Below are 14,803 nucleotides of genomic sequence, written 5' to 3'. Positions count from 1 at the left end.
CCACCTCTCAACCTGGCCCTCAAGATCAGCTTCTTGTTCTGAGCTATCCTGCAAGAACCAGCCACACCTTCATATGCAACACATTGCTGCTATGAACCCATTTATTCTTCTCCATCCCCCCAAAGACCCCAGAACTTACAGAAATAATCTACACCAAAATAGGATGAAATGATTATAAGAGGACATCAAACCAAGGGAAAATACGTGTAGGTAAATAACGTAAAATGAGAGATAAGGTGAGTCCTCAAAAATTCATGCTTCAAATACTATTGAATTTGTACAGGTAGATCAAAATTGGCTTCAAGGACACTGGTAGGTCTAACCGGTTCAACTCCTCAGCAGGATGCTTCAAAACCTGCTTCTCCTCATCTTCCACTAGTTCTGTGTGTCCCTAGTTCCCCCTGGGAAAACACGTCCCCCTCCCCCCTTCCTGTGTCTATTGCTCTATCCCCAGACTTTTGCAATTACAGAGAGAATCATCAATTCCAATGCAGAATTCAGAATAACGTGGCCACGACTGGCATGAGTTCAAGTCCCTCTACCTACCCCAGATTCCAGCTGTTTTGAATTTTACCTACCTCATAGGGTCCTTGGAGAGTCTAACTGGGATAATGTGTGTCAAGGAGATAGAATCAGGTTTTAGAGCCACTCACCCCTGTTCTTCTCCTTGGACCCCCGGTCCAAGTCCTTGACCAGGTGAGCTCTACGCACAAGAACCAATAGCCAAATGGGAAATGAACTCCATTTGTTAAATTAGTACCTGGATGAGCACATGATTTTCTCCCTTCCCCTCTCGGTACTTTAAGGCTTCTCTGGTGATTTACACTGGAGAACATGACTTAGAATAAGGGCCTCTTTTTTCCTGCACCCCCATCCTAACTTAGAGTCCAGGTTTGCCGAACAGACCCTAAAATTACTCATCTATCCAGCCTCATGGATAATAAAGTCCATCCCACCCACCCAGTCACAAGCAGAAGCTGGAATACTGTGAGCCAGGAAGATTTCAGAGCTTTTTGAGGCAGGCAGGTCAGTAGGCCCAACTGAGTATGCTCTACTGCATGGAGACAAGAACTTCAAGAGAGGCCCACAGACCGTGAACCACGCTTCCAGATGAGGTCACTCACCGCAGTGAACAGTGACCCCGTGAGCGTCTTTGTCTATAACTAATCAAATTAGGAACTCACAACACAGAGACACTCAAGGGGCAAAACTGTGGAGAGGGGCCTGAACATTCCTCCCCTTCCACAGTACATGAAATCACACAGCGTGAAGCTTAGCACCTAGAAAGCACTTACTACCTCATACACATTTGATGTTTTCCACAGGGCTGTCCTCATGATTTTAATGTAAAATTGCTTTTTAGGATGGGTGTGCCTGTTGATACTCCTCCCAACAATAAGAAAAAAATGGTTTCATCACACCTGAGCCACAAACACAAAGATTGTATCAAAATTCTGTTTCTTAAAAATTTCCTAGCTAATGGAAGTTAGTACTCATTTCCACTTCCCTTCACCAAAAACTAACAGATTACTTTCCATACTCCCTGGTATCTGCATATGTTGTTAATATGTCTTTATTTTGGGCTATCATCTAAGATAACAATTTGTCCTTGTGTCTTATTGCTTTCGATGTCATTTGTATGCATTTTAGATCTCAGTTTTTTAGAGGGTAGGGAGCCACTTTGGATTAATTTACTCAGCATACACTATACACAGGTGTGTGTGTGTGTGTGTGTGTGTGTGTGTGTGTGTATGTGTGTACAGGATAAGTAAGTTATATAACTAATTCTTAACTCTTTATAGATAGAACCTAGGTCTTTATTTTTTTCTCCTCCTAATCTCATAGAAAAGGGAGGAAGTGGGGAAGTGGGAAGAAAGTTTTCTTCTGAAAAGATGTTGGAAGAAGCACCAAGTAAAACAAGAATGTGGGGATTATCTAGTGATTTCATTTAACCACCTTCTGTCTTTTCTCCAGTCCCCAGTTGTAAGATAATTCACAGGAATACAGGAAGCCACAGAGTGTGGTAGTGGAAAGCACTGTTGAGACTTGGAATCAAACTTCCAATGTGCAGATGTTGGCTCCAGCAATTATTAAAGCCTGGTGACTCTGGGCAAAATACTCAACCTCACTCGCTTCAGTTACCTCCAACAAAAATTGGGAATACCAACAACACCATTTTTGTTATATTATAAAAGTGAAATCCTTCGATGTCAGTAGCATGATATCTGGGACACAGGAAATGTTTAAAAAATTAAAAGCATAATTACTTAATATTGATAATGATAATTTTAGCCATTTCACATGGCAGTGAGTACGGAGATCTCTAGGAATCAGAAAAGAAAAACTTACTTCTTTTTCTTTTTGTTTTATCCAGCTTCCTACAAGAAAATAAACACTCATATCCTTAAGATCCCAGGGGTAGATGAGGTACAGCTCACCTGCCAGGCTGAAGGTTATCCCCTGGCAGAAGTGTCCTGGCCAAACGTCAGCGTCCCTGCCAACACCAGCCACACCAAGACCTCTGAAGGCCTCTACCGGGTCACCAGTGTTCTGCGACTAAAGCCACACCCCGGCAGAAATGTGAGCTGTGTGTTCTGGAATGCTAACGTGAAAGAACTTACTTCAGCCGTCATAGACCCTCATGGTAAGAGCAGCCCACCCTTCCCAACTCCAGTAGTCAGGAAATAGATGGCATACTCAGAATGAGTAATTGGAGGATAGCGTAATAAAAAGTCTATTTGTGGAGGTGTGGTCAGAATCTAGAGAAGCGAGTAAGGTTATGGCCGGACCCTGGGGCTTCAACAGTCAGAGGAGTGACTGCTACTGTTGGGGTGGTTCCCGGATGGAAGCCAGGGAAACAAATACCCCAACCTCACACTCCCCCCAGCCTCCAGGCTCCTGCCTGTGCCTCCCATCCGCGGCACCCAGCTGCGAGTCAGAGAACAAGGGAGTCCCACTGATGTGTTTCAAAAAGGCCAACCTCTCAGAGCTCAGAACCCAGTGTTGAAGTGCAGAGGGTGAATCTCAAGAGGAAACAGATAATAGCCAGCATGAAAGCTAATCACTGTAATTCGGGCACGGTGCCTAGAGAGTCAGCAGAATAAATGTGACTTTGCTGGCTCTGCTGACACTCAGGTGGGTATGGGGTTTTCAAGGAAAGCTGGCCTTTTGTAAAATCTTTCAGAGCCTTTGCTGATGGCTCTGTGCCCCATACTTTAGAACTTCATGCACCAGGGAAATTTCAAACAATTTGGGAGTCTGTTTTATTTTGTAGTTGCTGGGTAAGAACATCTATTTGCCAAATAAGAGCAACTCTACACCTAGTATCAAAATTCTTCCCTAAGAGACGGGTCACCTTCTCACCAAGCTCATCATAAGGTTCCTCTTGCCCCATCTAACAAACTGCTGCAAACTTTGTGGGCTTGAGACAACACGAATTTATTAGCTTACACCTTTGAAAATCAGAAATCCCAAATGGGCTTCACTGGGCTTCAGTCAAAGTGTCGACAGGATTGCAGAGGCTCTAAGGGAGAATGATATTCTTGTTTTTTCTAGCTTCTGCATTCCTTGGCTCATGGTCCCTCTTCCACCTTCCAAGCCACCAGCTGCATCCCTCAGACGTCTGCTTCTGTCATCACGTCTTTCTTTAATTCTCCTGCCTCCCTCTTCCACCTTGTAGGGACCCTTGTAATTGCATTAGATGCCTTCCCCCAACCTGATAATTCAGGTTAATTTTCCCATTTCAAGGTCCTTAATATAATCACATCCGCAAAATCCCTTTTTGCCTGTGGGGTAACACGTTCACTGGTTTCAGGGATTAGAACATGGACATCTTTGAGGGAGCCATTATTCTGCTACCGTACCAGAAAAGGATATAATCTCCGAATAAAGGGCAGTCCCTAGCACTGCTTAAATTTGACATAATTTATAGAAACTTTAATATTGTCATTATATTCCACTTTTTGCCCTTTGTCTTAGTTAGACAAAACAGAGCCTACGATAGGAGCTCGTGTGGCATGCCAGTATTTAGGTGGTGGCCTCAGGGAGCAGGGATGGGAGGCTTAGGAGATTCAGACCGGAAGCAAGAATTGAAGTTGTTGCTATCAGCAAAACGGGAGCTCAAATACCCAAAGACCACCTGGGAAGTGTACAGACAGCCTCCCATGATGCTCACTCAAAGCACTTCAGGTGGAGGTCATCTCCTTTCACCCCTGTTGGTTGACAGCAGTCTGCAGGACTGTGCACTCCATGCTGGGAGCTATGCATGCATGTGGGCTGAGTGAGTTCCCCCCAGCACCTGTAGTGTCAAGTAATCCCAGGGCAGAAAGCAAAGTACCCATTTGAGGTGAATGAAGCAAGTCAAAGGTCACCCAGACTTCTCCCGAGCTGTGGCTGAAGTTAGAGGTGAAGCCAAGAGGAAGTGAGACAGGACTGCAGCAGTCTGTCCCTTGCCCTATAAGCCCCGTGACTAAGCCTTCAGGCTGGGAGGCAGCCATGAAGCCATATGGTATCTCTTCACAAGATTTCATAGGCAAGAGTTCATAGAACAAGCTACAGTTCTGGCTGCTGAAGTGGATGCCAAGCCATAACCGATCATTGTCCTCTCTCTCATCCCCACACATTCTAGATCTCCCTCACTCAGCACTTCAGATGGAGCAGAGGAGTGGGGGCAGGGAGTGGGCTGGTGACACTCGCTTTCAACCCTGAGAGCACCGAGCCCTTGGTTGCCTTGCCCGGAACAGACTGACTTGCTGCAGTTGCCTTTTCTTTGTTATTACTGAACGTGGAAGTACAAAAATCAGAGAATCCATGGATCCCCGAGTTCCAGACCTAACCTTCTGTGCCTGCATTAGGTAGCAGCTCTCACGTTCTTCATGGTAATCAAGACTAATCGCTCTGTCAGTAGAGAAATTCTTTTCTCTGCCTGCTGGTCCACCCATGGGTAGAACTCAAGCTATGAATTTAGATGCAGTAGAGCATATCCCTTAATGGAAGCATTTGCCACTAGGAAGCTGGACCTTTAATCCAGTAGAGCCTAAATCTGTGCGGATAAGAAGGAAAAATCCCACATGTGGGTCACTGGACATAACAGTGAGAAGGACCAAGCTTCAGCATTGAGGAAACCCTGGCACAGAAGCAGCATGTGCTTGAGGTGAGACTATCAGGGGGAAGTGAATCAGAACCCGACTGGAACCATCCATCATTCAGCTACATTCATCCCTGGCTGAAATCAGGGCTGGGACAGACAGGATAGAAGCTGGGGCATCAAAGATATCTGCTCTATCTCAAATTAATTTATATTTCATCATGAACTGGCAGGACTGAGGACTTTGAAGTGACTCAATCCCCATCTCATCATTAATTTCCCAGGATTTTCTTCAGGAGGAAAAAACCCTCCCTGACATAGTTTTCAGGGGCAGCCAGCCGCCTTCTTCTCATTGCCACCCCCTCTACCAACCCCCCCCCAACCTATCCACACTTTACTACCCAATTCCAACACTAAGGTTAGCCCAGCTTCTTTCTAACTGAATGGATTTGAGAAAGTGAGGCAGTAAAGAGAGATGTCATGCTAAGAATCTTGGTAGAAATGAAGACATTAGAAACACCTCATTTTTAGGGTCAACTTTGAGGAAAAATAGTGAATTAGGCAAGCTGGTCTTTAATGTTCTCTACCTCTCTTTTTATCACAGTGCAGATCCTCAGACTTGACACCTTATGAAAATTGAGATACAATTAATTCATACTAGGGCTTTAGAGGCTTAAATACTAACAGTCACAGAGGAATTTCTTTTTCTTGGAATTGTTGAGTAACTGTCCTTTGCTGTGTGGAATTTCCTGCCTGGTTAAGTGTAGGCCAGTACTTTGGATGGAATGTGGTTTTCCAAAAGGATCAGGGAAATCGGGGCCTGGGTAAGATGAACTTTGAGATAACTGGAATCTAGCCTTTGCACCACCGATTACATCAGTGTTTTTTTCTTTGCGGTGGAGAAGTAGGAAGGGCACACTGACCATTCCTCTGGAGACCTTGAACCAGTGATAAATTATGAATGAATGAAGGTGGTTCTTCTTTCCATGGAAGTCAGTGTAGCTGAATGAATAGTCAACAATCACAGGAGAGGCCCGTGGGGTCTGCATCAGCTCAGGATCTTCTAGGATCTCATAAATGTACTGGCTCATAATACTCATAAATGTAACTGGCAAGGGCACGGAGAGATTTTCATGCAGTTAGAGACTTTCAGCCTACATTTACCTATTCTTCCCAGAATTGTATTCATGCTACTACCTCCTGACATGGCTCCTGGGCTCTGGTCAGCTCTCCTTCCTCACCAGTGCTCTCTGAGATTTCTGGCACCTCTCCCACCCCCATGATTTCTCTGCTCAGGCAGTTTCTTCCACAGAAAACATAATTACTCACCCTCTTCACTGCCCTGAAGTCTGCCCTCTCTCCAGAGCAGCTTAGATAATCCCAGGGCAAAAGGGTCCTTCCCTTATCTCTTCTTCTAAGACTGATTACCTGTACCATGACTTGGTTTGCCTGTGACTATACTTGTCTTTTATCTTTCATTGTATTTTAATTGTTCACATGGGTCTTCTTTGTGGCAAAAGCTAAAACAGTATGCCCATACTAAGCTAAAACACACTGCCCATACTAAGTGCTCAATTAATGTCAGATTAGTGGGTTGGAGGATTAGCCTTGATAAAACAGTCCCATTATCCCAGCCAACAGACTGTGTGGACCACCAGATAAGAGCAGTCAAGTGACCCCCTGGTTTGTAGCACTAATACCAGCAACAAATAACCAGTCACACATCCTCCCACGGTTCCTGGCATTTTAAGCTGCTTTATGACTGTCCTTTTTCTGGTCATTCTCATCAGTTGAGTTGCTCATTGCTGATTCTGTGACCCATCACAAACTTCTCTAGAAGTCAGTGAATAAAGCAAATAGAGCAATGAGAGTCTGGTGGTGGGAGGTGCTCCAGTGTTTGTAGAATGGATGACTGAACATCCTAACTTGATCAGAAACAAAAGGGCAATGGGTCCATTTTCCTTTTGAAACAGGGTTTCCTCTGCTCAGCCCATTGTTGCATTTCATGAGGAAATACAATGGGATTGGAACACAGGAAATAACTATAAAAACATTTTTATGGGGCCAGAAGTGAAGCCATCCAAGGAGACCTGGAGGGGACTCTCTGGCAGTGGTCAAGAGCATGGGCTCAGAAATCAAACAGACTTGATATTTAAATCCTCTCTCTGCCACTAGTAGCTTTCAGAACATGAACATATAACTGAGTCATCCTAGAACTTGGTCTCACATTTGTAGAATAAGAATAATGACAGATACCTTAGAGGGTGATGGTGAAGATTAAATGGAATATGCCTGCTAAGTCCTTAGCACTCAGAAAGTATGGAAACGGGGGTGGGGGGGGTGGGGGGTGGGGGGGGCAGGGAATATAGTGCCTCTACCAAGAAGCATGGCTTCCTTGAGTGCATGGGACTGTGGGGAGGATGAAACCTAGTTTTCCCATTGTATCATCATATCATTGTTAAGTAACATGTAATTATTATAAAATAATTTATAAGAATATGTATTAGAATAAAGGCTAAGCTGCTACAACGGAGAGACCTCAAAATGTGACTCAAACAAGATAGAAGTCTATTGCTCTCTTAGGTAATTCAGAGCAGGTAAGTATCTATATTCCATAAAGTTATTCAGTGATCCAGGTTCTTTCCATCTTGTTGCTCGCCGTTCTCCAAAATGTTTTCTCTGTTGAATTGTCAAAGCCGGGTCACTGCCACATCAAAAAGGAAAGAGAGTCAGAAAGGAAAGTCAGAAAGGAAAAAGAATGGTAGAAGACTTGTCCAATGTTTTAAGGCCAAGGCTCAGAAGACCCATGACTTGAACTTAGTTTACATGGCTGGCCCACATCTAACTGCAGGGGAGGCTCCAAAATGTAGTCTTGAGAAGCCATGTGTCCAGCTAATGACCTCATACTAGGGGAAAAGAGAGAATGGATTTCAGGGATGAGCATCAGTCTGCCATAAGGTAAATAAGGACAGGGAGGATCGGGCTAGGTAGACTAGGTAGACAGTGATTAACTCGGCCCAACAAATCCTTACTGACTGACCTCTTTCATGTAGCTGGCACTTGGCTCTATAGGGGATTCAGAGATGACTTAGGTGAAGTCTTTGTTCTCCAAATACTTACAGTCTAAGCAGACTGATGTTCGTTGTTGGAAAGTCTTGAGGGACGAGTAGAGCTTCTGTATGCAGAAGGGACTGTGAAGGAACCTTCAGAGGACAAGGGTTTGTAAAGAGTCACTGAAGTAAGGACTTCTCCTGTTGTGGGGACACTGAAGGTCTCGGGGCCCCTTGACTCACAGTGCTACTGCAGTGGTACTTAATAAGCACTTCCTAAAAGTAAAAGAGCTGTTGTAATTAGTACAAGCTATGCAATGTGTGCATGAGCCAGGCTTCTGAATCCTTTCTTCCTTAATGTTCACCACACTGTTTTCAATAAAGACAAATATCTGCGGGGAATGGAGATTTGATTAAACCAATCTGGGCTTGCAATCCTGGCTTTGCCACTTATTTGGCATTGATAACCTCAGATAGATTTTTTAGCATTTCTGAGCCTTACTTCCTGAACTCTAAAATGAGGGGCTCAGAGTAAATGATGTCCAATCCCTTCTCAACTAAAACAATCTGTGATTCTCAGATGGCACTGAGATGGGGGAGAGGGAAGGCAGTTGGCAGGATTGAGCCTTTCCTCCTGAGCACTGTTGCCAGGTTTCTCCTGGACCATAGTGTTATGTTTATTCTGCAGTAGTTACTCCATGGGGCAAAATTCAGGCTTTTGGAAAGGGCACAGCTTACCTTGGGTATGCTTCTTTCTCCCCATTGCGAAGCCCCCTCCAGTTCTTCCTCACTGTCAGTCTGGAACCCTTATTCTAACTTCTAGATACTCAGAACTCTCCTTTACAAGGCCTTCCCCTGTCTCCAAAATTGCTCTTCTCACCCGCCTCTCCAGTAAACTCACCTTTTCCTCAGTGCCAGTCCTCAGTGATTAGCTGACACAAGGAAAAGGACACGCTGTAGTAATTCACACTAAGGTATGAATGTCTGGATTTTGTATGTTAACACTATCTACAATATGATACTTTTTTCCCCAAAAGGATCCCTGTTAACCCTTGAAATTGATTGACTAATGGTATAGATTCTAAACACTGTGAGTGCTTGACAGTGGAGGGGGAGTACATGTTTGGGTTGAGAGACCATCCTACTGGAAAGAAAGAGATGATGATAGATAGATAGATAGATAGACACAGTAGATGGATGAGAATGATGAAAAACATAGAATCTGGAACCAGACAGCCTGGATTATATCTCAGCTCTGTCTCTTACAGTGCAACTTTGGAAACATTTCCCAGACTCTCTGGACCTCCCTTTCTTCACTGGTAAAATGAGGGTCATAGCAAAGCCTGCCACATAGGATGGTCGTGAGAAGTAAATGAACTAGTACGTGCAGCATACACAGAACAGTACCTGGTTATAACCTCCTCAGATGGTCAACTTGTTGGTCTATCTCTAAGTTCCCATGTAATGGGATTCTGGTGTTTTGTTTTTTTCATCCAGGTGACCTAGAACCCAAGATCCCTTCAAATTGGCTGCTTCCTGTTTTCATCCCTTCCTTCATCATTGCTTTGATTTTCATAGCTACGATGACAGCCCTAAGGAAACAGCTCTTCCAAAAGCTTTATTTTAGAAAGGGTAAGTGTGTTTTATTCATGGTAACCAAGTGGACTGGGTGTCTGCAATGTGGGGTTCTGCTCCCCAGTTTCATACCAATCTCCTCAGGGCTTATGAATCCCTTTGGGCTCATCCTGATGATTTTTTTCCCCAGAAGAAAACGGCCCTAGTCTTCTTCAGTGAGCTGAAATCCTCATACGGAATATTTTTAAAGGAATGTTTTGTTCCTATGCTGAAATAGTTTGCTTTGTTCTTTGAGCCAAGAAGAGTCATTAGCCTCATGAGATCAGTGTCATTTTGGTAATGCAGACAACTATGTGGTCAGAGTTCACGGGCAGGAGGATGCCAAGATCACTTCTGAGGATTCCTTCAGTTCTCTCCCCCTCTTGCCACATTCTGGGCGTCAGCTGGGCTAAGCCCTCCCCAACCCCTAGGAATCTGAATCCCTTGGTTGGTAATGAAAGAAGAGAAGTGTGTGAGGCCATTTGCGGGCAGGAAGACCACCTGTTTTGATGGCTCCCTAATGTCTTTCAGTGGCTCCCCTGGAGTCCCTCCTCAGCCTATCCTATTCTCACCCACCTACTCCTGTCATGTAACCTTTGAACCCTGGCCAGAATATCTGCAGACTTGTCTTCTGGTTTACTAAACTACTCCTTTTTCAGCACCCAGTAAGCTCCTCCCAAGGTCTACACATGGCCTTGTTTATAGAAAAGGAAATGACATCTGGGAATAATCCAATAGGAATTGGGGGTGGCCATTATTTGAGAATTGGGAGGCTTTTTGGTGTTTGTTATGCTACATTTACAGTCTAACCTCTGTATTCTCATCTGTCTCAAAATACTATCATGCTCTATTTGTCCACTGCCCTATGTATGCATTAACTTGGGTGCTAACCACAAAACTCTCTACTATAGAACCCAAGGAATTATTGTCAAAAGAAAGGGGAGTGGAGGTTGAGGAAGAAGGAAGAAGGAAGAAGGGAGGAAGGAGAAGAGGAAGAAGGGAAAAAGAAAAAGAGAAAGAAATGATAGAAATGGAGAGGAAGGGCATTTCACCATAAAGGAGGAATTATAGTGTCTTCTCTGACAGAACTTTAACTAAACAGAATCACTTCTTTTTTTCTTTAAACATTTTATTTGGGGAAGGGGGAGCAGAGAGAGAGAGAGAGAGAGAGAGAGAGAGAGAGTTAATTTCAAGCAAGCTCCCCCTTAGCACAGAGCCTGACAGGAGTCTTGATCCCACTGACCCTGGGATCATAACCTGAGCCAAAATCAAGAGTCGGATGCTCGACTGACTGAGCTGCCCGGATACCCCAAACAGAATCACTTCCACAAATCTATGACCTCAGAGAGCCATGGCAGATGCCCCTCATTAGAATTTAATCTTCTGTCATTCTTCTTTCACCTCCCCCATACACACCCCTCAGGAACAGGTCTATACTAAAGTTCTAGGCCTGCAACCTGAGAACTTAGTCACCTGAGAAATGAGCAACAGAGTTTTCTGTCCTTACCCTGTCTGGGGGAATGAAATGGGGTCACACTGAAAGGTAGAGCAGAAAAAATTCTTTCCCTTATCCTTCACCCCAGTCTCAAGAGTGAGCGAGGCTCTCAGTAGTTCCACACTAGGTACAAGGCTTGGGTACCAACTGTGGTGGTAGACATTTGTTGCTAATAAGAGTTGAGAGAGTAAATTTCCAAATGGTTCCTTATTTGTTTGTAATGAGCCAGAGGGAAATCATGGCTGCCTGTATAATACAACGCCATACCCCAACTCACATGCACTGGGATCTGCTTTCCCTCATGGGAGGCACATGGACACACACGCACACACATCTGTGTGCCTTGCATGTGTCATGAAAGAAGGTTGAGAATGGCTGACCCTGTAAATAGAGCTTTAAACCAGAGTCAGAAGGCTAGGTTGGGACCTGAAGCTGCCATTTATTGGCTCTATGATCTTGTACGAATTACCTAACTTCCTTGAGATGGCTTTTTCTATCTGTAAAATGGGAAGCGACATGAGAATGAGCGTTTTACTGCTTATTGACTCAACCTCACCGCCACTACTGAGGTTCACCTGGACTGGAACAGAACCCTCCCAACTTGTCTCCCTGCACCCATTTTTGCCACCTGCAGTATGGGTCTATTTTCGCTTCTAGCCAGAACAGGCTTTCAGGTTCTCAAGTCTACACGTCTCCATGATCAGGCCTCGCCCATGGCTTCCCACTGCTCCCTAGGCGAAGTCCCAACATGCCCTGAGTGGTGTGGCTCACAATTCTGGCTTTTTCCTGAGACACCATCACCCTCGTTCTCTAAGCTCTAGCCATGTGAGGGTCCTAAGTCCTCAGTGCCACCCCACCCCTTCAGATCTGAGTTTTCTCATGTAGCACACGGTCCTCTTAAAGTATTTTCTTCTCTTTGTCCACCTGACTTGGTGTCATCCCTTAAAACTTGGTGAAGCTACTACTTCTTCAAGCCTCTCCTGATTCTGCCCCCCTCACCACACCCATCACAGGACATCCCCTTGTGAGATGCTTCCGGTACCTACTTCTCCTTCCAGCACCCTCAGCACACAGTTATACATCTAGGACCTGTTTCAATACCTTGGGCCACAAACTCAATTGCGTCCCTTTTAATTTTCCAACTAATTCCTCAAGCACCCACCTGCCTGTCTTAGACATCCAATGTCTCCCCCTTACAGCATGGACTTCCCCACCTCCAACATACTGTCACAAGGCCAACTTAGCCCACAGGGCTGCTGCTTCCAAACAGACAGGGAGGCTCCTGGGGAGCCAGGGCAGTTCCCCTGAGGGCCCTGGTTTTGAGCTCTTTCTATTCCTGCCAGGCACATCTCTGTTCCCTCTGGGGGTCTCCATCGACCATGCAAAGGCAGCCTTGCTGGTCCGGATCCCCACAAAGACCAGAGTGACCCAAGCTGACACTTTTCTGGCCCCCCTCATGTGTGCTTCCACGGTTCCCGAAGCAGGACCCTCAAGGGCTGATGAGGCAGAAGGGGCTTCCCGCTTTCCCCACAGCTGTGCCCAGCCAGCTTCTTCTGGCTGAGGTCTTTATGTTAAGTCTGGGATGCCAGTCCTAACTTCCTTCTCTTGAGTTCCTCTTCAAGCCATTGCTGTCCTGAACTTCTCAGTCTATCAGAGAGAGTCAAGTAAAGGGGTGGCTCTCTTAGTCCCTCTCTGCCCAGAAAGCTCATTGGCTCCTAAACGGACTTGCCCATCTATGACTCAGCGACCAGCTCTGCACACCACGCTGTACAGGGAGGGCAGCTGTGGCCAGTCCATAGAAGGTTCTGTTTACCATCACTACCTGAGAGGACCCCTCAACAGTGCGGGGCTCCAGGTGACTCACTGTGTTCTAGAGAAGGAGCTGGCAACTTCTGTTGCAAAAGTAATGTAAAGTTCTGCCTCATCTGTTGGTCTTTAAGTTTCATGACTGCAGGGGCTGTGTTTCTCTTATTTACCAATAAATGCCCAGTGTCTGAAACATTGCCTGGCACATGTAGATAGATGTTCAATAAAATTTTACACATTGAACCTACTATACGCAGGTATCCATGCTAACTTGCTCTGTATAATATAATAGCCGTATGTGGTTATTCAAATTTAAATTAAATAAAAATTCAATTCCTTGGTCATGTTTTAAGTGCTCAATATTGTTAGTGGTCAATAGCCACGTGGGGCTAGAGGCTATTGGACAGAGCAGATATACAATATTTCCCTCTTTGCAGACAGCAAAATATGTCCCTCTTTGGACAGCACTGGGCTAGACCCTTTACAAACTTCTTTTCAGTTAATTTTACAAAAACTTCTTGAGGCAAGGAGTAGTGTCTACACTGCACATGAAGAAACTGAAGCTTCAAAAGTATTCTTAAAGTCAAATAGCTGGGTTTGAACATAAGTCTGTCTGATGCTGTATGGCCTTCTTGTTGCAAAATAATAAAAACTGACTCAGTCTGGATAGTATTATGTTGGGCAATGGAAGGAGAGAGTCTCAACCCAAAATAATTGAATGGCTTGATCATTGGCTGTGCCGATGGCAAAGTCAAGAACAGAATCCAGGAGGAGTCACCAGCTATAAAGAGACCAGATCTCTAGAACAGGCCTGCAGCTCATAAGAATAATATTTCTCAAACTTTCTGTTATAAGGAACCATTTATTTTTACATTTCCAATATGTTAGCGTCAATGCTTTTGCAATATATACTAAAACTTAATTACTAAAAAGTAAAATAAAAAGAACAAAGACATACAACAATAAGGCCAGTTTTTACTGGATTCAATAAACCTCTGACATGTCAATAAATATGATCAGAAAAAAACACAGTAAAAGGATTACTATAGAAGTTGCTAAGTGTTATACTAAATCTCGGTAATTGTCTCATTGTGGGCTGGTAACAAATCGTTCACCCACCAGCCCCAGCCCATGGACTCTACACTTTGAATGGCACTGCCCTAAAAGACTGAGCTGGAACTTTACATCAATTTAAACCAAAGACCAAATATGTTGTCTGATGGTTAAGGAAGCACTACAGCATGGCAGCACTTTCTCAAGCGTTAGAGAGGACTGGACTGAAACTCCATCATTCATGGGCAATTTCTATGGGTTAACTCTTAGGCTCCTTTCAAATGTAACTCCTCTTCGGGGAGACTTCAGTGCTGGATAGAGGCCCTCAAAGTCCAGGCCAAGGGTGGTATTGTCATGAGGCAGTTGCTAAAAATCTAGTGTACAGAGCAAAAGCAGAAGTAGGGATGCACATAGTTTAGGAACCCGGGCATCAAGCTCTAGAAGAAAATCAGAGCTGGGACAGGGAACACGTGACACCAAGGGTTGAAAAAGAGATGAAACCAGGGAAACAGTGGTGAACAACATCCTGTTATGTGAACTTGTGCTTCTGCCCCGAGTTCCTCTGGAACAATATCGGTCATGTACACCTTAGTATAAATTAATTGATCAGCCCTTTTGCTTCATGTAGGGCAGACCAGAAGGAAGTGACAGTCAAGAGCAAAGCAGAACAGGGAAAGAGAATTCTGAAGCCAGACGTTT

General features: G+C 44.6%; 1 protein-coding gene and 1 long non-coding RNA gene across 4 annotated transcripts in view; one reads left to right on the top strand and one right to left on the bottom strand.

Annotated features, from left to right (window-relative positions):
• Nucleotides 1-14,803, top strand: part of PDCD1LG2 (programmed cell death 1 ligand 2) — a 65,736-nt gene that overhangs the window by 28,165 nt on the left and 22,768 nt on the right. For all 3 annotated transcript variants that reach the window (XM_042964432.1, XM_042964433.1, XM_007094150.3), the window contains exons 4-5: nucleotides 2,375-2,644; nucleotides 9,634-9,768. In XM_042964432.1, the coding sequence (XP_042820366.1) occupies nucleotides 2,375-2,644; nucleotides 9,634-9,768 (405 nt within the window). The remainder of the gene's footprint in view (nucleotides 1-2,374; nucleotides 2,645-9,633; nucleotides 9,769-14,803) is intronic.
• Nucleotides 7,713-8,933, bottom strand: LOC107180741. Its single transcript, XR_001511495.2, has 3 exons — nucleotides 8,875-8,933; nucleotides 8,207-8,289; nucleotides 7,713-7,790 (listed from the first exon to the last, which is right to left on the bottom strand). It is a non-coding gene; the product is annotated as an uncharacterized LOC107180741 (long non-coding RNA).

Source organism: Panthera tigris, chromosome D4, assembly GCF_018350195.1.
Source record: "Panthera tigris isolate Pti1 chromosome D4, P.tigris_Pti1_mat1.1, whole genome shotgun sequence".
Lineage (NCBI taxonomy): Eukaryota > Metazoa > Chordata > Mammalia > Carnivora > Felidae > Panthera > Panthera tigris.
Note: the sequence above shows the minus strand (reverse complement) of the source record. Positions and strands in the feature narration are given on the sequence as shown.